This window comes from Mytilus trossulus, chromosome 5 (assembly GCF_036588685.1).
Source record: "Mytilus trossulus isolate FHL-02 chromosome 5, PNRI_Mtr1.1.1.hap1, whole genome shotgun sequence".
NCBI classification, from domain to species: Eukaryota; Metazoa; Mollusca; class Bivalvia; order Mytilida; family Mytilidae; genus Mytilus; species Mytilus trossulus.
In genome coordinates this window covers 62147818-62173486 of record NC_086377.1, presented here as the reverse complement: position 1 = coordinate 62173486, position 25669 = coordinate 62147818, and the positions used below count along the sequence as shown (strand labels likewise).

Below are 25669 nucleotides of genomic sequence, written 5' to 3'. Positions count from 1 at the left end.
GTAGTTCCTGTTGCTGAGGTTTTCGGTTCCTATGTTATGTCTTGTGTACTATTAATTGTCTGTTTGTCTTTTTCTTTATTAGCAATGGCATTGACAGTTTATTTTCCATCTACAAGTTTGACTGTACCTCTGGTATCTTTAGACCCTCTTTGATGATTTTAAAATTTTACAGTTGTACGAAAAAACTAACATGTTGTAATGCTTTGTTCAATTTCCTGGGGAAAAACCAACTATAAATGAATTTTCTTCAATAATTATCAGACTTCACTGAGTTTCATTCATTTTTTAACCTTCCCACAAATTTCTGTGTGTTTAATAATTTTTGTCTATAGATCATCCAAATTATTCATAGGAAAACTGTAAACTAACAAAGGAGTAGGTCCGGTAAGGACCGATTCTGGCCTCAAATTTCATGTTCATTTGACGAAAGATTTTGACCACTTTTTAAACACTTAAGTGTCTATTTCATTTGATTCAATTAGTTCATGTGAAAGATTTTAACTGAGTTAGTCATTAAAAATGATCCGATTCTAGCTCTAATATGAAAAACTTACCAAATATGCAGAAAAATGTCACTTTTCAGATGGATTTTGTGTCAAACATGAAAGTGGCCGCATCTGTGTTCATCCTCAACCTTTATATATGTTATGTGTTGTCATCAAATACAACTCATATTTCAATATTAAGGATGAACATGAATGCGGTCACTTTCGTTTTACACAGAAACCGTCTAAAATTTAACTAACATGCTAGAACTGTGAAGATTTCGGTAATTTAGCAAGAGTTAATGATGCTAGTACACGATATATATGCATTGTATTGTAAAAAACAGCCCATATTTATGAAGCAGAATCATTCTTCTGTCCAATAAATAACTAAATGTTTACATTTTAACAATTTTGTAAAACTGCTATATTTTTGGGCCAAAAGGGGGTCTTACTGGACCTACTCCTTTTCCTGAGTGATTTATTTTCTGCAGGAGGAAAATTAACATGAAAAAAAGATAATCATGATTATATACCAGTTGGGTCTTTTCTTATATAATTACATCCAGAAAATGAGTAAACAACCAAAAAAAATGCTGCAAAGTCAGCTGAAAATTGCTAAACATGAAATTAAGTATTCACGAAAATAAGTTGGTTTACAATTATCATGTTTTAATTCTGAATCCATTTAAGTTGAAATAACTAACATTTCATGCCATTGATTGAACAAGAAAACCATTAGACATGTTTAGACAAGATGTAAAGAACTATAGGTCACAACCTTCAAAAATAAGCAAAACCAAAATTATGTAATTTGCTATAAAAGACCCTGACACGTCAAATAAAATACATTTCAAAATAGAAAACAAACATCCTAATTTATGCTGACTTTTAAAGTTTGAAAGATTGATTTTGATAAAATATTGTTCAAATTGTATTTATAGTTTACAGCCAACTTCAATGAGTGTGTAGATAAAAGTGATATCTTTGGTTTGCTTGCTTGCTAGCTGAACCATGAAGTCATCATTAGATTAGGTAAACTACCATTCCTTTCAGAGTAGACTAGTCTCATGCCGGAAGTCAGGAATTTCCAAATGGGGGTTATTGGACTCACGAACTCAACTTTAACAGTCACAATTCAAACAGATAAGAACCCCCCCCGAACCCCTCCTGGCTACAGGTATGATGTAATAAATATTGTAATGTGTTTTTTTTTCAATTTTCAGAGCTGTGATGATGAATATTGTTGGTGTATTTATAATGATAACCATGTCATGTGTAGCGGGTGTTTCTGTCTTTGCCTACTACGCAGTTAAAGGCTGTGATCCTCTTGCCAATAATGATATTAAAAATTCCAATCAGGTGGGTATTGCAGTGTAATATAGAAATAAGGGGATGTGGTATAATTTCCAATGAGACAACTATGAGTTTCCAAGCAATCACATAACTACAATTTTTTTCTCGCCTTGTCAGAGTCAAAAAGCGAGACATAGGTATATTGTTTCCAGTGCCAGCGGCAACCGCAGCGGAGTCAACAATGTATTAGTTTGTGATTAGGTCTAGTTAATGGTGAACGGCAAGTGGTAGGTCAATCATGTTTGGTATGCAGTTGTATAAGCATTGGCACATCTTGTTTCTATGCAGATAATTTGACTCCGCCCCCTCAGTCATGGTCTATTGACCTCAAAACTTTTGCTTATTTTACATGTATTAGTTTGTGATTAGGTCAGTTTGTGGTGAACCTGAAGTCGTAGGTCAATGATATTTGGTATGTAGTTGTATACAAAGCCTTTTAAAAATATGTTATTTGTTGAACATTTGAATTAGTGATTCTCCTGTACCCATGAATCCCACAAAAATTGGTATTCAACAAATAATAATGACTTCACAATAACCATTTATTATTTTTTTCAACAAGATAATCAAAGAATAAACAAGAACTATCTTTAAAAAAGATATCCGACGTATTTAAATTTGAGTATATGTTTAAAACTATCATTTCGATAACCTTCAGAAGCACAATGACTTAAGGTCCTCGTATCTTTCTGTTTACATTCACCAAAACCCAGCTGAAATCTCACATGCGTAGGTGCGTTCTAAAAGTCATGTACTACAAAGTTTACATTAAAAATTATATAATTGTCCCGAATAAACAGATGTCATGGACGCAAAGAGCTATTGGAGAAACAATTGTTTTATTAAAATTATGAATCTTTGTAAGATCTAGTTCAAATATTTATAGTTTTTCACTTGCTTTTCATCACGATATAACTAATGAGACGTTTTTTCAAACACAACCAAATCACCCACCATGATAGCATTTTGTCCAATCACAGAAAGGATTTTCGAGCATGCATATTCTGTTGCCATAGTTGAGCGTCCTTAAGTTCAAAGGGCACAAACCGAAACTATACCGACTATGTCGGAAAAATCAACATTCTTAGATTACAAATTATTCATTGAATCATAAAATATTTGGTCTAGTAATGAAGTATTCACTGTAAATCTGCAAAGTAGTTATATAAGCAAAAACCTGATGAGGAGTTTTAATGAAGTGGATGTCAGCATTTATAGGCAACTGTACACTATTAACAATGAAAAAAACATGAACCATAGTGTTGGCTTTATATAAAAAGCTCAACATAAAAAAAAGACAAATCAATAAAAGTATTTTCACTTTTGATCTTTAGCTGTATTTTGCCGCCGAATGACCTTATATCACCTCGGAATAACCTTTTGACGACAAGCAACAATCACTTTTTAGTTGTGACGTCAAATGTTTTGAATTATGATGTCAAAGTTTAAGGGAACCATGTGCGATTTTATGTAATGGCGGACAAATTTGCATACAAGTGTAAATACATCTATTATAAAAACTAATGACTTAAGTTATAACAAAACAATTTATGAAAAAAAACCACAGACAGACATGAACAAATAACAACAACTGAACTACAGGCTGTTGGCTTAGGAAAGGCATATTAACATTCTTGTATGTGACTTTAAAGCAGGTTTCTACAATACAATGTTATACCTTTTCATTTGGTTGTAGATCATTCCATATTTTGTATCAGAGATGCTGGGATTTCCTGGGATTCCTGGTCTATTTATAGCTGGTCTATTCTGTGGTGCTTTAAGGTAGGGTTAATTATGGATTTGAGAGAAGCTAATACACTGTGTCTAAACCACACCGGCAGAATTTGATCGGACTCGATGGTATCTAACGTCCGGCACAATGACGGAACATCAATAGGCAGAAGAAAGATAGGTTTCTCCTTATTTTCTTATTTTTAGCTCACCTGGCCCGAAGGGCCAAGTGAGCTATTCCCATCACTTTGCGTCCGGCGTCCGTCGTCGGCGTCCGTCGTCCGTCGTCGTCCGTCGTCGTCCGTCGTCGTTAACTTTTACAAAAATCTTCTCCTCTGAAACTACTGGGCCAAATCAAACCAAACTTGGCCACAATCATCATTGGGGTATCTAGTTTAAAAAATGTGTGGCGTGACCCGGTCAACCAACCAAGATGGCCGCCACGGCTAAAAATAGAACATAGGGGTAAAATGCAGTTTTTGGCTTATAACTCAGAAACCAAAGCATTTAGAGCAAATCTGACATGGGGTAAAAATGTTTATCAGGTCAAGATCTATCTGCCCTGAAATTTTCAGATGAATCAGTCAATCGGTTGTTGGGTTGCTGCCCCTGAATTGGTAATTTTGAGGAAATTTTGCTGTTTTTGGTTATTATCTTGAATATTATTATAGATAGAGATAAACTGTAAACAGCAATAATGTTCAGCAAAGTAAGATCTACAAATAAGTCAACATGACCAAAATGGTCAGTTGACCCGTTTAGGAGTTATTGCCCTTTATAGTCAATTTTTAACCATTTTTCGTAAATTAAAGTAATCTTTTACAAAAATCTTCTCCTCTGAAACTACTGGGCCAAATTAATTCAAACTTGGCCACAATCATCTTTGGGGTATCTAGTTTAAAAAATGTGTGGCGTGACCTGGTCAACCAACCAAGATGGCCGCCACCGCTAAAAATAGAACATAGGGGTAAAATGCAGTTTTTGGCTTATAACTCAAAAACCAAAGCATTTTGAGGAAATCTGACATGGGATAAAAATGTTTATCAGGTCAAGATCTATCTGCCCTGAAATTTTCAGATGAATCGGTCAATCGGTTGTTGGGTTGCTGCCCCTGAATTGGTAATTTTGAGGAAATTTTGCTGTTTTTGGTTATTATCTTGAATATTATTATAGATAGAGATAAATTGTAAACAGCAATAATGTTCAGCAAAGTAAGATCTACAAATAAGTCAACATGACCAAAATGGTCAGTTGACCCCTTTAGGAGTTATTGCCCTTTATAGTCAATCTTTAACCATTTTTCATAAATCTAAGTAATCTTTTACAAAATCTCCACTGAAACTACTAGGCCACAATCATCTTTGGGGTATCTAGTTTGAAAAATGTGTCCGATGACCTGGCCATTCAACCAAGATGGCCGCCACGGCTAAAAATAGAACATAGGGGTAAAATGCAGTTTTTGGCTTATAACTATGAAACCAAAGCATCTAGAGCAAATCTGACAAGAAGTTAAATTGTTAATCAAGTCAATATCTATCTGCCCTGAATTTTTCAGATGAATTGGACAACTGGTTGTTGGGTTGCTGCCCTCCAATTGGTAATTTTTAAAGAAGTTTTGCCGTTTTTGGTTATCTTGAATACTATTATAGATAGCGATAAACTGTAAACAGCAATAATGTTCAGCAAAGTAAGATCTACAAATAAGTCAACATGACCTAAATGGTCAATTGACCCCTTAAGGAGTTATTGCCCTTTATAGTCAATTTTTAACAATTTTCATTAATTTGGTAAATTTATGTAAATTTTTACCAAATATAGTCTTCTGTTACTAATGGGCAAAGTTCATTATAGATATAATTGTAAGAAGCAAAATCGTTCAGTAAAGTAAGAACTTCAAACACATCACCATCACCAAAATACAATTTTGTCATGAATCCATTTGTGTCCTTTGTTTAATATGCACATAGACCAAGGTGAGCGACACAGGCTCTTTAGAGCCTCTAGTTTTAATGATATCGAAGAATATATAAACATATACAACTATTTTCTATTGTGAGATGCAATATTTTCTACAACCGTTCTATATTAACGGAGAAATAAGTCAAAATGCATGTCAAAATGACGAATTGAGTGAACCTTGCCTCGAAAAGGTACGGGAAGATAGATATTGACACGGAGATTGCAAATTTAGTTATTATGAGCATCTCAATAATTGTAACTCTGTGTATGGAACGAAAGAAATGGGTCATGTCAAAATGGAACTGGCCGGTTTCGTCCATGTATACAACCCGGTTTCGTCATAGATTTCAAAATGCATAACCCGGTTTGGTCAAATAAAAAAAATCATAATCGCATAACATTATAATTGATTATTTAATTTCATTGTTCAAAAGGAGTTTTGTGGGTCGTTCGAAAACAAGTTCGTTCACCGGACAGCGGCTTATTATTTATATGAGTCTCAGATTCAAATAAATAATAAGCAAATTCCTACTCTTATAGAACTCAAATATTTTAATTTTACTTTGCATTCCGAACTTTTTTAACAGCATATTGAGATTAAAGCTCTTTAAATATACGTTTTCTATATGAGTTATCGGAAAATACCCGGTATGTTGAACATGTTTAAACTTGAAATTAAAGTTTACGGTCTTAAAAATCGAAACACACAACTGATATGTGATTTTCTCGCACAAAAGAATGGACACCTTTATTAGTAATCTAATCATTCCATGTGTGTAATCTTTTCTACCATCGTTAAAAATAAATCTTCTTAAGGATAAAGGTTGATGATAAGACAAATGTATATGCATGCATAATCGACATAGAATGTAGGATTACAACTACCATGCATTAAAATAAAATTTATTTATCACTAATTGTAACTATACTGCTATGTACAAATTAGTATAAAAATAGTTTTAGGTCATCGATAAAATTCAATAATAATTATTTTGTTAACATTATTAAAAATAAAAACGAGTCTGTACTGTCGCCATTGTGTTATGATGATCGTACACTGACGTTGGTCAATATATTTTGGCAATATATACGGACAGACGGATTCAGTTTATTTCAAAGTGGGCGTATTTCAAACAACTTGTACATACCGCCGAGCATAGCGAGTCGAACAATATTTTGATTTTTTTTTTTTACAAAATCGTTAAATACAGGAATCAATATAGTTTTGGCAACCGAAGGTGGGGTTGGGGCGTGCAACCTATACGTCATCTAAATTCGCCACTTATCTTATAAAGTATATAACGAATTAAAATATTGTAAGAAATGAGAAAACAGGGACACCCGGGAAATCGGATTATGTGAGTTGGATTATGTTTATTATAATAAATGCCAAATATAAAGTTCTTTTTATCGATTTCTATACATTTTTCTCTAATATATATAAAAGTTATATAGGAAAATGATAAGGCAGACAAATATACAAATAAATCGACTTGACCGATATCCTAATAAAACTTATTGACCTTTAATTACAATTTTTTTTTCATTTTTTTGCGTTTTTACACGCCCATTCCAATTTTGACAGGACGTATTATTGTATACACCCGTCTGTCCATCTGTCCTTCCATCCGTCCGTTCCTTCATCTATTAGTCATTCGGTCCGTCAGTCCGTCCGTCCGTCTAGCGATCCGTCCATCTTTCTGTCCAGCGTAAACATGTCGCACCGTAACTTGAGAACAGCTTATCTAGTTTTCATGAAACTTAACAAAGTTATTTCTTGAAATGGTCAAACGATTTGTAAACCTTTTAGTGAAAATCAAATTAAATCTTTTTGAGTTACAGAACTTTGTAAGTAAAACAGGAGTGTGTTTTTTTTAACATGTCGCGCCATATCTCAAAATGGTTAATCATTATAGCATCAAACTTTACACACTTCTTAGTAATATAAATCTTAACTTCTGCTGATGTTTTAAGGTGATGTTTTAAATTTTGTTTTTAAGCGTTAATTAGGTTTTCTTTGTAAAAAAAATGGGGGTCACATACTGCGATGTATCTTAAAACCTATATAAAAATAATATCTTAATGTTAATGTTAAAAAAATAATTAGATATCAGTGTTTGCTATTGAGTATTTATATTCCATTTAAAATTAGTTTGAAGATCAGTGAAATAACGGATACCACTTTCATTAGGAAAATGTGTAGTACTATAATTACCTATGTAAATAAATGTAAACACGCCAAGTTTACTTTATGGGTATTATATTAAATTCTTTCGAAAGACAATGTTCAGATCCGTGTTAACGTTGCTTTTCATAAATTGTTGGTTTTGAAAAAATATAAAAAACCGGGTGATATATATAGACGAAACCTGGTGTTGTGTAGTAAACAACAATGACGAAACCGGTGTATTTTTATTTGACATGACCCATTTCTTTCGTTCCATACACAGAGTTACAATTATTGAGATGCTCATAATAACTAAATTTGCAATCTCCGTGTCAATATCTATCTTCCCGTACCTTTCTTTCCGTACAATGTGAACAATTTAAAGAGAAATTGAACAATTTCGAGGCAAGGTTCATTCAATTCGTCATTTTGACATGGATTTTGACTTATTTCTCCGTTAATATAGAACGGTTGTAGAAAATATTGCATCTCACAATAGAAAATAGTTGTATATGTTTATATATTCTTCGATATCATTAAAAAAATAAGAAAATAAGGAGAAACCTATCTTTCTTCTGTCTATTGATGTTCCGTCATTGTGCCGGACGTTAGATACCATCGAGTCCGATCAAATTCTGCCGGTGTGGTTTAGACATAGTGTAATATGTTATATGTTATTGTTGACTTATGGTGCTACATAAAAATTACAGGGAAATAACTCTGTAAAAATCAGGTGAATGTTTTAAACACATTCTTGTGTTAAAGAAATTTTAAGCTTTACAATGACTAAAATAAGATTTCTCAAACTACTATATATCCAAACAAATTTTAAGATAAATTATGTGTTTCAATTTTTTTAAATTTGTATATGTTTGTCAAAGGGTAAGATTACATATTCTGTTAATATTTTATAAAATTTAACCGAGCTAAATTAGTTTTACTCAAAGTGTAGGGTACCACCGTATAGAAAAGATCTGCATGTCAATCCCATTAAAAATTTGTCACAAACTGAAAATTCTTATGGAGGCCACCAGCCAAATAACTCCAAGGAAAATTCTAAATGGAAAGGTCCAAATCAAATGCATGGTTAAGTCAAAAACTGAAACACATGAAAGAATGGATAACAACTGTCATATTCCTGACTTGGCACAGACATTTTCTTATGTAGAAAATGGTAGATTAAACCTGGTTTTATAGCTAGCTAAACCTCTCACTTGTATAACAGTAACATTAAATTCCAAAGAATTGACAACAATCATGTTTTCTAATTATTCCAGCACGTTGTCATCCAATCTTAGTTCTATGGTAGCTGTAACATATGAAGACATGATAAAGCCATGCATCAAGCCATCCAGACCAGAAATTGTTAGAATGAGAATCACAAAGTTATTAGGTATGTTCAAAGTCATAAGAAACCTCAAATCAAAAAAATATGCACATGTTTTTTATAACTAAATGGATAGTTTTCACTTTACAACTTATGTACATATATGAGGAAAATTCTTCATTTTGTCTACATTTAGAAGAAGTTTATTTATTTTTAATTGCTTGCTTCCAGGTAGCAATTCGCCGACATATTTCCCGTATGCATAGTGACCTGAGCGTAACCCTCCTCGTAAACATCCGGTGATCGCAATACGCATCTGTTATTAAAATAAACAATTATCTGACTATTCATGTTAAACACGTGCTCAATGCCCATGCTTTTTGTAATTTGTTTGCTATAAGGCGACAATCGGTAAACTTTGGCATTAAAATAAGATGTTTAATGAGCAGCCATATTTGTTAAATCATAATAGACAGAGAGAAAAAAAACGACGATTATACAATATATTTGCGTAAAAATGAAAAAATCGTTCACAGACGACTAAGTTTATGATATATACATGCATTGGTTCAAGAATTGGATAAATATTATTTTTCACCACTCACTCATTTCATATGACTTTCAAGCATTCATTTTTATGTTTATTTTTTAATGTACATTCTATATATTCATACCTATATTTCACAATTAAAAAATAGACACACCTTTTATTGGAATATTAATGTTCATTAATTGATTTATTGTCAAATTTGCATTCATTTTCTTTGACTGGCATCAATTAGGATTTCCCTAGCATAATATTCAATGGTACCCCCAAAAATACTGTAAACCAACTTATTTTCACGGATACTTTATTTCGCGTTTAGCAAATTCGAGTCCATTTTGCGCCAATTTAATTTCGCGATTTTCTAATTAACTTGATGTAGTTAAATACAGAAACATCCAAGTTTTACATATTTGCAACGATTTAAATTGGTGTTATTTTTACACTAAAAAAAGTCGCGAAAATAAATCCAAGCTAAAAATTAGATGGTTTACAGTATCTTCTTTTGAAAAACTTAGTAGCCAATTTAAGTCAACTAATTGGGAAGCATTTAATTCACAATTAACATACCAAAATAACATACCAAAATGTTGGTATGGGAAATGAATGTTTGAAATTATTTGAACTCTGATATGCTATCATTTATAAGCATTAGAAGATGATATTACTGCCAATGAGACAATTCTTAACAAGCAACATAGAAATGACATAGAATTAAGAGAATATATATGTATAAAAGAAAATAGCAGTAATTATCAGCAAATTAATTTATCTGCATATCAGGCTGTTTTTTTCTCTCCCAAAAATGTTATTCATTGACTATGAAAATAAGAAGATGTGGTATGATTTCAAAGGAGACAACTCTTCACTTGAGACCAAATGACACATTAATTAAGGTCTTTTAGACTTAAGGTCACAGTACAGCCGTCAACAATGAGTAAAACTCTTCATAAATAGATATAGGAAGATGTGGTGTGAGTGCCAATGAGACAACTCTCCATCCAAATAACAATTTAAAAAGTAAACCATTACAGGTTAAAGTACGGCCTTCAACACGGAGCCTTGGCTCACACCAAACAACAAGCTATAAAGGGCCCCAAAATTAATAGTGTAAAACCATTCAAACGGGAAAACCAACGGTCTAATCTATATAAACAAAACGAGAAACGAGAAACACGTATATATTACATAAACAAACGACAACTACTGTACATCAGATTCCTGACTTTGGCTATTTGCCAACAAACATTTGCTTTGCCTTTAAAACAAACATAATTTTTTACTATTTCTAATATTGTTTTATACCTTATGTCATTTCAGTTCTTATATATGGAGTATTAGGAATATTAGTGACTTTTTTGTTCAGAAATTTAAAAGGGACTGTATTACAGGTATGTGTGATGTTTACTTGAAAGGACATACAGTTAGACCTAAATTCCTAATGCATGTAGGGTAAGATTTTGATGAAAGTAGAAAATGGAAATAGGGAATGTGTCAAAGAGACAACACCTCAACCAAAGAGTTAAAGAAAACAGCTGAAGACCACCTATTAGCTGAAGACCACCAATAGGTCTTCAACACTGGTAGAAAATCTGGCACCCAGAGTTGGACTTAGCTTGTTTACTTTGTTTGTAAATTGTAAAATTGTTTTTGGGATAACATCCAATAAATGTCCAATAAAATCTAAATATGATATATACATGATATACAGGTTTAAATATCCCTATCTATATATATATATCGTTTGCAAATGTTAATTCTATTTACAATGCTTGAGCAAATGTTTTTATACAAACAAAGCAAGCAAGCCAATCAGAGTCTTGCTCTAGAGAACTACAATCATAAGGAAATTACCTCTAACCACCTTTGTTTATACTTTATATTAGTTATCAGACTAGAACTGACGTCTCTTTTATAGCTCATATTTTTGAATAATTTTTCAACAAATCTGTATTTAAAGGGGTATGTATTGTTCAAGGCTAATATAAAAAAGAAGATGTGGTATGATTGCCAATGAGACAACTATCCACAAAAGACCAAAATGACACAAACATTAACAACTATAGGTCACCGTACGGCCTTCAACAATGAGCAAAGCCCATACCGCATAGTCAGCTATAAAAGGCCCGGATAAGGCAATGTAAAACAATTCAAACGAGAAAACTAACGGTAAAATCTGTACTTCTATCCAACATTTCCTTCTTGTACAGTGGCAGTCCAAATTTAACACCTTTCATGGGAAGGATATTACACAATTAAGATAAAAAAAAATATTAGATCTCACACCAAAAATTTGTCTTGAATAGAATCAGGATACAAAAACAAAAGAATAAAATCTCACTAATACATTGACATAAATCAGGTTGTAGAAATGTTCCTGGTTAACTATATATAAGAAGATGTGGTATGAGGGCAAACACGACAACTCTCCATCCAAGTCACAATTTGTAAAAGTCAAAGTAAGGCCTTTAACACTATAGCTAACACCAAACAGCAAGCTATAAAGTAATTTTTAAAGCTTTTATATTGCTCATTAATCACGGCCATACGGTGACCTATAGTTTGCTTAAACCCACATTAATCAAGGCCATACAGTGACCTATAGTTTGCTTAAACCCACATTAATCAGGGCCATACGGTGACCTATAGTTTGCTTAAACCCACATTAATCAAGGCCATATGGTGACCTATAGTTTGCTTAAACCCACATTAATCAAGGCCATACGGTGACCTATAGTTTGCTTAAACCCACATTAATCAAGGCCATACGGTGACCTTTAGTTTGCTTAATCCCACATTATTTAGTCTCTGATGGATAGTTATCCTATTGGCAATAACATCCTCCTAGTTTTATCGTGAACTAGAAATGGTTAAAGAGAATTTTAAAACAACCAAGCAGCATGCATAAAATATTTGCCACTGGACATTCATCAACTAACAATCAATCATCTTTTTGTAGTGTGCATATTAATCAAAATACATTTTATAATAAATTGAATCACTGATTTTTAATATTAAGGTGGTACCTAACACTACAGGGAGATAACTCTGTAATATCAGCTAAATGTTTTAATTACGTTGCGTTGTGAAGGCAATATAAAGCTTCTCAATGATCAAAATAAGTGTTTGTCAAACTGCTATATAACCAGTGTAATTTTTCTGACAAAACGCTTGGTTCAAATTTTTGAATTTTTTATATTTTTGTAAAAGGGTCAAAGTAAATACTTTGTCAAAATTTTATGAAAATTAAACAAGCCAAATTAATTTTAGTGAGAGTGTTAGGTACCACCTTAATTGAAAACTGGTCCATATACGGACATCAATTTGTTTCTTTTCAGGCTTCCTTAAGCTTTATGGGCGCTGCAGGTGGCGCTCTGAATGGACTTATTATGTTGGGAGCTTTCTTCCCTTGGGCTAACTCAAAGGTAATATTCAAAGCCTAAAAAATTGCTGACCTGGTAAAAAATTACTTTAATTCGTTGGTATCAATTTTTCGTGGTTTGAGCAATATTTACTTGTTCCTGGGTTTTTAAAATTCGTGGATTTTAGTTTTCTAAAAAAAAAAAGAAAAATTAAAGCATTTAGAAACAAAGGTTACAAATAGTCTGGATTGAGGAAATTGCAAAGTAAACATTGACCCGTAGTCAACACTAATTGACCCATGATAAAGAGATCAACAGATTAAAGACCATCAAAGGTGTAAATTAGGCCATACACATGTCACCTTAAGAAAACAGTAACATAATCAAATACTATAAACAACGTTTCTTGAATTGTCAAATAATTCTTATCAAAATCAAGCCCAGCATGAAATTATAACTTCCCATATGTATGAGAACTAAGAGGATATTAAATGGACACTTTATCATACTACCATATTAATACCCGAAATCTGACTTTCATCGATCAAAAATATTTTTTAAGAGAATTAAAAGATCAAAGTCGTACAGTTGAGGTTATTAAAGATAAAATGGGTATAATCCTGCATGCTGTTGTAGTTCTGTGACTGCTATTAAAGTATGCTTAGATTTGGCGTTATTCAATATATTCTCTAGATCATATCAGAAGTCAAACCTACCGATGGGTATATTTCCATGTCTTGATTTGGACAATGGTTGTTTTATTTCGTTGGACAACTGCATGAATGATTATACCCATTTAATCTTTAAAAACCTTAACCAGTCAGGGGACTTACTTAAACAAGTGATTTTCTAAATCACTGATTCAGTAACATTATTTCCATAAAGGTTGGAAGTTAGAGTTGTCTTTCTTTAATAATCACCTGTTTAAGTAGTACAAATTAATCACTAGAAGAAGTGATCTATATTTAATGTAGCTTTAAATATAGAATACTAATGATCCAGGGACTAAATATGTTTTTCTAAACTTATCAGAACCAACATCTCTGTTGTCTAGGATGACCAGGTCATTTCAGGTGATGACCTTGTACTGAATCTAGGATAATGACATAAAAATCACTTGTTTACGTATCAGACCTCAATTTCCTTCCCAAAAATCACTTCTTTAAGTATCATTCTGTTAATAACCCACACTAATTTCAACACCCCCGAACAGTGAAATTTTTATTGCGAACAGTAGAATTTTATTACATAATCTGAAAGATGAAACCTTGAACTTCACAGGAAAAATACTCCCACTGCTGTGAAAAATCTTTTTAGAAAGTATTAGCTCATTATTCAAAGCCATTATTATAGCTTTTTTTCAACTAAAATGGAATTTTCAGCTAAATGATAGCATTAAAGGCATGAACCTTGCTACCTAAAAGAAGCAAAAAGTTCATATTTTTTAATTTTACTAATTAAAAGATATTGTTTAAACCTATGTGTTTAAAATTTTGAAAAAACTCCAAAATCCCAATTTGTGATAAAACCTCGAATTTGCTACTCAAATAAGTGATTTAAAAATCACTTATTTCAGTAAGTCCCCTGACTGTTAACTATTCAACTTTTGATCGTTTAATTCTCATAATGAAAGTCAGATTTTCGGTATTGATATTCTAGTATGATTAAGTGTTCATTTTATATCATAGTTCTTGTACATATTGGAAATAATTATGCATCCGTTGGAGATCCGGTAGACCAATTCACCAACTGACGTCTACCGGACGCCCAAGGGACGCCTAACGGATAAAACGGATGTGAAACGGACATTAACAGAAGGATAACGGATAAAACGGATGCCTACCGGATGAAAACGGACAAATGCCAATTGAAATTTCTCATGGTTTATTGCCTTTAATTTTTAGATGGTTTATTGCCTTTAATTTTCAGAATATTTTTTTCATCCGTTTTATCCGTTACGCTTCCGTTAGGTGTCCGTTTTATCCGGTACTCGTCTGTTGGATGTACGTTCGACGTCCGTTCTGTCCGGTACGTATCCGTTTCACGTACGTTCAATGTCCGTTGTGTGTCCGTTAGGCATTCGTTACATGTCCGTTAGTACACCAACGGACTCCCAACGGATAAAAATTTTGTCAACGGATAACTTTTTTTTTTATCCGTTAGGCGTCCGTTCGAGCTATTCGGTAAGGTGTGACCGATGCTTTAAGGCTTTAATTTTTCATTTTTTTTTCCAGAAAAATAAAATCCATGAATTTAAAAACCCACGAACATGTACATATTGCTCAAACCACGAAAATTGATACCCACGAATTAAAGTACTTTCACAGTATGTGAATTCTGCTAGAATTTTTTTTGGTGAAGTTTTATATGATCTGAGAAACTTGTGATTTCAACGCTAATTTTTTCACGTAAATAACATAGAAACTTTTCACCAAAAAATATGATATTTTATACAAATATATCATGCTTACAAGGGGTATTTGCCAAAAATACCGGTTGAGAGGTTACCCCTTGTAAGCATGATATAATTGTTTAATTCCACCGAATGTTCCAACTCAGAAAGTTTATTATAATCAGGTACCATATGAAAGTTCGACTTGAATGTATAATTTGTGCATTCACTGCAGCTGTGCTAAATGCGCAGTCAAATTGCATTGACCGTATACTAGTAATCATTTCTAATCATTTTTTTTTATGTACAGTCACTGACTGTATTTATATCTCCCTTTTTATGATAATAAGCTGCTTCTCAGCTGACTACTTCATTTTGTTTATCAGTTTCAGTGAAGTGTAATACAAGTGGATACCAGTTTTATGTGACCGGTTGACAATTCCTTTCCGTTGAGTTTTATTTATGACGTCATTCTCGGAATGTTTACGTCATTCGGTCCAAATTCAATAATGATGCTTTTTATCCGAAATATTTCATCTGAAAACATATATTTAGAATGACCATGAATGTGTCATATAAGAATAAAAATAATTCATTGAGTTATTTTTAGACATGGTATTCCCCATCTGCCATGGTATTTGCTAGGGTATTTCCCATCTGCCATGGTATTTGCTAGCAAATACCCCGGAACATGGAATTCCCTAATGGCAAATACCCCGGCAGAGAAAAGACAATCTCAATATATAGAAATTGGTGAAAAATACCATGTTACTCATCCAATCAAAATACAGCATTATCACATAAGGTGGAATTATGCTTGATATTAATTTAACTTGAAAATAAATTGTATAATTTTAGTTAAATTTGAAAGAGTAAAATACCAAATATTATTAAACGTACATTTTTTATTTTTTTAAGGGAGCTATTGTTGGGACCATTACAGCTTACGTCGCCACCATGTGGATAAGTATAGGAAAATATACAGTTGTAGGGGTCAAGGAAACCCTTCCTTCACCTGTGTATAACTGTAGTGTTTATATGGATGATGTAACCATAGCAACAACAAATGTTACTATGACAACGATGTCTACTTACATGTATAATACTAGTGGTCTGTTGGCAAACTATAGTATGTTTATATCAAATCCAGTCACCACTACTGCCAACAGTGTCATACCAGAACAGTCAGTATTTATCGTTTGAATTGTTTTACATTGTCTTATCAGGGCCTTTTATAGCTGACTATGTGGTGTGGGCTTTGCTCGTTGTTGGAGGCCGTACCGTGACCTATAGTTGTTAATGTTTGTGTCATTTTGGTCTTTTGTGGATAGTTGTCTTATTGGCAATCATACCACATTTTCTTTTTTATATTACTTATGGTCAAATTAAGGTATCAAATAGTCTAAGTCACAAATGTTTATAAAATTAAGCATTTTTGGTAAGACAATGTTTCCAACTTTCAAGAAGATAATTCTCAAATATTAGAAAAAAACATAAAGAATTTAAATTTGTGGGCTAACTTTAAATGTGGCATTCAAAAGCAAAAAGCATACAAAATAATAAACAAAACATATTGACAAAACTATGCCTTCATTCATTAAAACTTTGGATTTCTTTCCTCATTTCAGAACAGGTTTAGATAGTTTTTACAGTTTATCCTACCTCTGGTATTCAACATTTGGGATGTTAATAACCTTTGTGGTTGGGCTTCTAGTCAGCTTTATTACAGGTATGTTGTTATGCCCCCACCACAAGGTGGCATTAAGGTGGTACATAACACTTCAGGGAGATAACTCTGTAAAATCAGCTAAACGTTTTAATTATGTTGTGTTGTTAAGGGAATATTAAGCTTCTTAATGATCAAAATAAGTGTTTGTCAAACTGCTATATAACCAGTGTAATTTTTCTGATAAAACGGTTGGTTCAAACTTTTTAATATTTTTATATTTTTGTCAAAGGCTCAAAATATATACTTTGTCAAAATTTTAAGAAAATTAAATGAGCCAAATTAATTTTAGTTGAAGTGTTGGGTACCACCTTAAGGGTAACCTTTGACCTTCCATCCTTCCCTCTGTCAGTCTACTATTCTTTCCTTCTGTCCCATTTTTGATTGAGCAGTGGCATATGTGTTCTCCATCACATTCTTTTGTTTCCCCAAATAGCTGCTTTTTTCTGGATCAAACACATGTCTGAATGCTTTATTCCAAATACAGGGGTAGTTTGAATTCTTGAATTATTTGGAAAAAATATGATTTCTAAATTTAAAAAAAAAGTAGTCTTTCTCCGTTTGTGAGTAGAATTTTAACCAGAATATAGATAGTTGCAAAATGTCAAGAGAACATCTTCTCTTTTATGAAATGGAATTGGGAATGAAGACTGGTAATATGTCAATGAGACAATAATCTGGACCAAAGAACAGAAAAACACAACCGGCCACAAATGGTTCTTCAAACACGAACAAACTTAGAAAAATTATGAATGTAATTTGCAGTGAAATAGGCTAAAATATGTAAAAAATAAAAAAGAGCTAACATTATTTGTCTGTCTGTAGACACTACATATGGTCATAATATTCTACTTTCAGGTCCAACTAAACCAGAGGATGTGAACCCTGATCTCATGATTCCAATCTTTGACAGACTCTTCTGGTTTTGTCTGCCAAAGAAAGTTTTAAAGTTCTTACGCTGTGGTGTAGATTACGAAACAGATGTGAGTAAAATCAAAACTTTTCGTGTTCAAATCAGTGTACTGAAATATCAGAAATTTTATTATTACGGAAGTTGCAATTTGATAGGTGATGCATAAAAAACAATACATTTTAAATTTTGCATTAATTCAAACAGCATTTCCGAAATTACCAATTATTGAACTCATATATAAAAAAGAAGATGTGGTATGATTGCCAATGAGACAACTATCCACAAAAGACCAAAATGACACAGACATTAACAACTATAGGTAACCGTATGGCCTTCAACAATGAGCAAAGCCCATACCGCATAGTCAGCTATAAAAGGCACCATAAGACAATTTAAAACAATTCAAACGAGAAAACTAACGGCCTTATTTATGTAAAATAATGAACGAAAAACAAATATGTAACACATAAACAAATGACAACCACTGAATTTACAGGCTCCTGACTTGGGACAGGCACATACATAAACAATGTGGCAGGGTTAAACATGTTAGTGGGATCCCAACCCTCCCCCTAACATGTTTGTCCAACAGTTGCAATAAAAAAGAACACAAAATTTCTGCAGTTGCAGTCTAACAAGTTATTTTAAATCTTTGGCTTATGATTTTATTTTTCTTTGAAAGTTCATCTCAATGCTTGAACAATTCAACTAATTTGAAGTTTTCCCATTTGATAAAAATTGAAAAATTACATTTATAAGTCTCAATTAAGTGTTAAATCCAGCACTGTTACCATTTATAATAGTTAATTTTAATTTCAAATATCTCAACAAAAATGAAAATCACAAATAAATAATGCAAATATGAAATGAACACAATTTTTAGTATTATAACTATATGATATAGATACAGAAAACAAAAAACAAAAAACATCCAGATATCAAGATACATGATTTGTTTGTAAGATATTATTAGTTACATAGTGTGCTAGTGACCTAATACGGTATATATGGGGTCAGTAAATTCCATATGAGGTGAGAGCACACTATGTAACAAATTTATCTTACCGACTATCTTAACGTGTGAAATTTAGACCTATAAAAATGAGCAAGTCCTCAATACTGTTAGCATTAAGAAACTACTTCCATTGATCCTACAAAAACAGATACCAACAATAACAACTTGTGAGGGTTAAATGTGTTATACAAATTTATTTTAATCTTAATCATCAATTTCTTCGTCTGTTGAAACCTTTACGATTTTTTTCTCAGTACCGTTTTGTTTTTATAAAGGGACGTAACACCACTACTAAGGGTGTATGAAATAAGCTCTACCTCCCTACTACCGTATATGGAATATAAAGGGATGTAACTCCACTACTAACCATGTATGAGATAAGCCCCGTCTCCCTACTAACCTAATATCAAATATACACGGCTTTTAATCAATCACATTCCTAGAAATGTATAGGAGGTAAGATAAAAGATAATACTTCTATTATTTTCATGAACTACTGTGGATTCATTATTATTTGTTGGATACCAAATTTGGTGGTTTCCAGGAATTAAAATTTTCAATGAATTACAGAATTTCTAAAGGCTTAGTAATATCAAATATCTAAAAACTATGATTTTCAAACATGGAATATTTTGATCGCTTTTGGTATTATTTCTGTACCAAAACTTTTAGTACAATAATTTGAAAGTAAAGAAATAGTACTAAAAATCAAAAGTAAATTTCCAGGACTACAGATTTTAAGTGCAGAAATAGTACCTAGTATGCAAAAGTAGCAGTGTAGGCAGAGAATGGCAAATTATAAAATTAAATATCCTCAGTTTTCCTCAGTCCACAAAAATTGAAACCCACAAAATAAATGAATCCACAGTATACAGAAACATATTTTGAAAATGCTTCTTTTCTTTACCTTTTGCCTAGCTGTTGAATTTTAAATAATATTTTTATTTGAACAGTAGTATATAAAGATTAACCCCATATCTATTTGTAGAATACAGCTGATAATGACAGTGGTATTACAGAGACAACATTTAAAAGTTTCAATAGTGTGACGCGAGTCGACAGTGAGGACACCAGTCATCAATCTAAGGAACTACAACTCTTGTCTCATAAATATATGGAATCGTGACGACAGTGTTTATCATGATCACGATCTCTTGATTTTGAAGCCATTTGAGGGTACATCATGATCTCTTGATTTTGAGGCCATCTGTGGGTGCTGTGGAAGATATTTTTGTATTTATACTGTTATATTTTGTATATGCATGTCGGTTTGAGTAACAGTCTTTCAATTTGAGACAATTTATATTTCATAGTTACCTTTATCCTGAGTTAGAAATGGTAGGTCTTTTTTTCTGCGCTTCATGTAATTTGTGTAATTTCTAGATAAATTTTGGTTAGAAAGAAAGCAAGTTACAGAAGTAGCTCCCCATTATCATTAATGTCATAGGATTTCATGCTCAGATATATGGAATTCTCTGGTTTTGATGGATGTAAAATATTAACCCACTTATCCACAAAGCAGGGAACATCAATACCTTTAAAAATTAAATCAGCCATTTAGTATTTTAAGTACATTTTAATTTATATTTGCAATTTTGTTCTAGGGATTTACTGTTTTCATTTTACTGATATTCATGAGAATAAAAATTTTGTCATGTCATTTAATGATTGATACATGTAAACATATATGTTATTACAATGATATCATAGCTATTAAATTTTCTGTTTTTTTCCCTGTTTTTGTTTTGTTTAAAGTAGTTATAAAATGTTATTTTGTCAAATGCCAGGAAAATTATTATGAAGATATTTAGTTTTTCCCTTCCAAACATTAACAGCACTGATCATTTCTTCAACACCCTTAAAATGAGATGGGGGAGGTGCACTTATTTCTTTGGTTTTTATCTAGACCATTCATTAACTTTTCCCATGTATCCTGCACTTCTTGCCTACATTTCTCTACTTCTTATACCCCAGCAATATTGTGATGTATGATTCACTATTTGTATCTAAATAAAGAGGGTTGCAATTAACTGAAATGCATGGAGTTACTACAATTTTTCTTTTAAGATATTTTCAAATTATATATTTATATATTGTAATTGTGCATATAACAAGAAATCATGATAAAATATTGATATTTCAGATGATTCAGGGTTTACATTAAAAGTATAGTTGAGAAATATTGATATTATTTTTTATGTTGTTTTGTTATCATTAAGAATTGAATGCTGTTGTTTGTAAATTTATTGGGTTGTAAAAGTGTTGACCAAAGTACGTTGTGTATGAAATGTGGAAGCACTTCATTCTAAAAATGTGCACACTGTCAATGCTTTGACAACCTTATGAAATTACTAAAAGAAGCATTCAAAACTTATAATTACATTTTTCGCTATGATCATGATAACTATTAAGTGATTTTTTTATTTACGAATGATTGCTGTTACCCAATCAGACAAACATATTATAATGAAACATACATGTAATGTTATTATATCATTATGAGAGAATTGTTTGTATAATTTTTGAAAGCCACCATATCAAATACCATGAAAATCTTTTTTTTTCATGAATCCACAATCATTTTACTGACAAAAAATAATTAATCCAAAGTATTGTCTTTCATACACTGGCATATCATTTATAACTGTTACACTATTTCAATGTCTTCACCAGGTAGATTTCTTCAGGGTTCACCGATTTCAGCTGTCCAACACTAATTAGCCTTGATTAAAATTAGAAAGTATTGAAGTAGGGATTGTTTTGATAGTAATTAATCATCATGTCACTTTTATGACCGGAATGTGTGGCTGTTAAAGGCAAAATATTAGGTCAAAAAGATCGTGAATTGTGTAAAAATGACCGAAATAGCCTTAATATCTAAAAAATAAAAGACCGTTTCATGCTTTTCCCAGCCGGACTTTTACCGGACATTATACAATTGTCCGGAATATATGACTGTTTTGGAAGCCTTGGTCTTCACAGGTATGTCCTATGAATGTAATTGATCAATGTTTTTGTTTATTCCCTTTATTCCAATAAAATGTATGTAAGAGAGTAGGGTGGAAAGTGTAATTATTGAATGTGAGTCATGGCTATTTTTTCAGTATGCCTCTATTACCATTATGCACCATTATCTAAAAAATGTTTATTGGTTGTAGGGATATTTTGAAAGTCTCTTTTTTCCCTCCCACATTCATTTGAAATGGAAAAGCCCTAGCAAGAGACATGAGAGAGGAATCATTATGTTTATCAATTTGTGCATCTTTTTGTCAACAAGTCTGTCTCATAACAAGTTGTTGAGATGAACACATTTTATTTGGGTTTATGTGTGGTCGGTTTGAAATGAAATATTTTATTTTACTTTTCAAAACGTCTCTGGAAAATTAATGCCATGTCAACTAAAACAACAAACATTTCTGTGTTCATTGAATATTGAAAATTCTGTGAGGATGAATGTAGTTTTGAATAAAATATATTGTGAATTGTTATTGTGGGAGCTCATGATTAAAATTTTGTTTATATAAATGATATTTGTTCTTATTTTCCTCGATACCTCAATATATGATATAACAAGAGTGTGTCTCCAGTACACGAATGCCCCACTCGCACTATCATTTGCTATGTGAAGTGGACTGTGACTTAGGTTAAAAACTCTAATTTTGCATTACAATTGGAAAGATCATATCATAGGGAACATATGTACTAAGTTTGAAGTCGATTGGACTTCAACTTCATCAAAAACTACCTTGACCAAAAACTTTAACCTGAAGTGGGATAAAAGGACGTACGGATGAACGGATGGACGGACAGACGAACAGACGGACAAACGAACGAATACACAATCAAAAGGATGCACACACCAGAAAACATAATGCCCCTCTACTATGGTAAGTGGGGCATAAAAATCCTCATTAAAGCTATCAGTTCTATAATTTTGTTAGCCAGACACATGAACAAAAACTTATCATTGATTTAATGCTCACATAAAAAAAGTTAAAAGGCCAAAAACAAATAATGTACAATATGTTCATTATAATTGTAAGTCCCATTATGTTTGTTTGTCGCGAATTTTAAGGCATTTAGGCAGAATTTTGGATTTCCAGCTATTGTTTTGGCCCATATTTACCATGGTGTTGTCAGCTTATTTTCGACTTTACAGTTTGAATATTGCTTTGTCATCTTTTGCCCCTCTTTGACCAAACTTTGCTGCAAACTGAAACCTAATTTATACATTGGTCAACGGCCAAGGTCACAGTACTTGATATATTTTTTTTTTAATGCCATAGATCATCTTCAATCTTTGAACAGCAACCATAATATTTGCGTTCATAAATTACCAATATTTTAATTGTCAATAAATACAGGCCACCTAAGCGTTAAAACATTTTTGCCCAGATTATGTTGAACATGCAGAAATTGGAATGTCTTTAATGGGGTCATTAGAGGCATCATTGAAGATATTTTAGAAAAAAATACCCATTCCATGCCGTTAAAAGAAAGGATATGACATCAAAGGAACATTTAAAGCTGCAAGTAGAAAATAAACTTAAAATACCATTGCCAAGACGGAAAAAGACAAACAACAGTACACACAGCACAACGCTGAAAGATTAAAATAAAAGTTAGCTTGACAATAACACCACCAAAAACTGTGGGTGATCTCAGGTTCTTAGGAATGGCCATTATTAGATCCTTCTCCATATGTGACACCCGTCATATTAATGAATAAAGTACAAACTAGGTCATGAGTGTAATTTGGTATGTCTTATAAGGGGAAAGGGGTGGGATTTGTTTTGTATTATTTTATATTTGATATTTGGCTATAGAAACCAACCAAAACATATTTTTGCCGTTATAGTGACAGATGAAACAGCCAGACACTTATTTATGTATCACAGATTAGGTTGCAGCATTATGATACAATCATGAATGTTTCAAGCAGTAAATGACGTCCCTGTCCTTTCAATTATAATTTAGGGCTGAAGTATTTATAATGAAGTACATTCAGCGGATTAACGATAGTACGTCACACGTTCTCATATAATTTTCTTCCGTGTAGAAATAGTATTACTCTTGCAAGAGTGAGTCGAAACCTTATTTTCTCATAATTTCTTAATTTTATAGACGGATAATTTTAGAAAAGTTTTGTTTTTAATCATGTCAGTACTGAAGTAATGTTTATTCTGCTGATGATACCCTTGGGGATTTATAGCTCAAACGTACGCAGCTGTATCGATCCCTATAATATTCAAAATGTACCTGGTTGAGTCCATACAAAAGTAAATCCTAACCAAAATTATCAATGAATATAGTAATAAAGGAAAGATGTTGCAAATAAACTCATCATCGATACCAGGAGTGAAATTTCATATTTACGCCAGGCGTGCGTTACGTCACGAAAAAAACTCTTCAGTTATGTTTGAATCGAAACATTTTCAGAAGCCCAAATAACGTACGAAGTAGAAGAGCATTGAGGAACAAACATTCATTAACGTTTTGTCAAAGACAACCAACTTAAAGGTAATCTTTTCCTGAGGTATAAAAAAGTCCGTAGTTTTTCAAAAATATATAAAAAAAAAGTTTTAATAACATTCAATTTATAATAATTAACATATCAATAATAACTCAAGTCAACACAGAAGTGCTGACTACTACTTGGCTGGTGATACCCTCGGGGAATTAAAACTCCACAAGTAGTGGCATCGATCCAATGGTTGTAATTAAACTCACCATAGATACCGGGATTGAAATTTTATATATACGCCAGATGCAATGCTAATTAAGGTACCAGGCATTAAATTTAACATGACAGACCTGCGTTTAAGACTTTCTTGGATTCCCTGTGGCGATTGAATCCACCGACTCAATTACGACGTTGACTACCATTTAAAACAAATAATTCCAAAAAGTTGTGTAATCTAAAGCCCTTTTCTACATTAAGAAATGCTCGTACCAACTCTGGAATATGACAGTTGTTTTCATTCGTTTGATATATTTGAGCTTTTGATTTCGCCACTTGATAAGGGATCTTCTATTCTAAATTTTCCTTAAAGTTCAGTATTTTTGTTATATAAGTTTTATAACCGGGAAAGAATTGACTTAGATCAATGCAATCACTACCAAGGTGGACCTTGAATTTAAGATATAATAGAAATAAATGAAAACAAACATATAAATAAAATAATAGTAATAATAACTTTATTCTTATCATACGAATAAACAGAATGACAAATGTGAAATATAATACATAATGAATATTTCTATCACAGACTACTTTTAAAGAGATAAATTAATGCAACATCCGAATTCTTTTGGATAATCTTTTAATATTACCATTGTTGCAAAACTTATCTATTCTATTTATATATATTAAAAAAAAACTATAAAATATTATGGTGGTGTAAACTGTGTACCATTACATGCACATATTTTCCCTTAATGTTTTGAAAGATAAAAAACCAAATAAAGTTATAGATATGAACCAAAATATTTTATTTTATTATGGAATATTAGTTCAGACAGTCCTTATTTCCATTCCTACATTCGTCATTAGAACTGTAATAAGCAAATGAAAAAGTTTAAATGTTTACACAATACTATATGAATTTAAAAGATGTACTTTAGTGGCCATGTGCATACATTTTCAATTTAATATATTTTATAAAATAATTTTATAAAATATATTAAATTGA

At 32.1% G+C, this 25669-nt stretch overlaps 1 protein-coding gene across 1 annotated transcript in view; it reads left to right on the top strand.

Moving 5' to 3' along the window:
• The window catches only part of LOC134719018 (sodium-coupled monocarboxylate transporter 1-like), a 38448-nt gene extending 17257 nt beyond the window's left edge, over positions 1-21191 (top strand). The window contains exons 10-18 of the mRNA XM_063581928.1: positions 1712-1847; positions 3538-3623; positions 8976-9091; positions 10890-10960; positions 12908-12994; positions 16242-16507; positions 16952-17052; positions 17908-18032; positions 19966-21191. Coding sequence (XP_063437998.1) covers positions 1712-1847; positions 3538-3623; positions 8976-9091; positions 10890-10960; positions 12908-12994; positions 16242-16507; positions 16952-17052; positions 17908-18032; positions 19966-20103 — 1126 coding nt within the window. The 3' untranslated portion in view covers positions 20104-21191. The remainder of the gene's footprint in view (positions 1-1711; positions 1848-3537; positions 3624-8975; positions 9092-10889; positions 10961-12907; positions 12995-16241; positions 16508-16951; positions 17053-17907; positions 18033-19965) is intronic.
• Positions 21192-25669: the final 4478 nt, after the last annotated feature.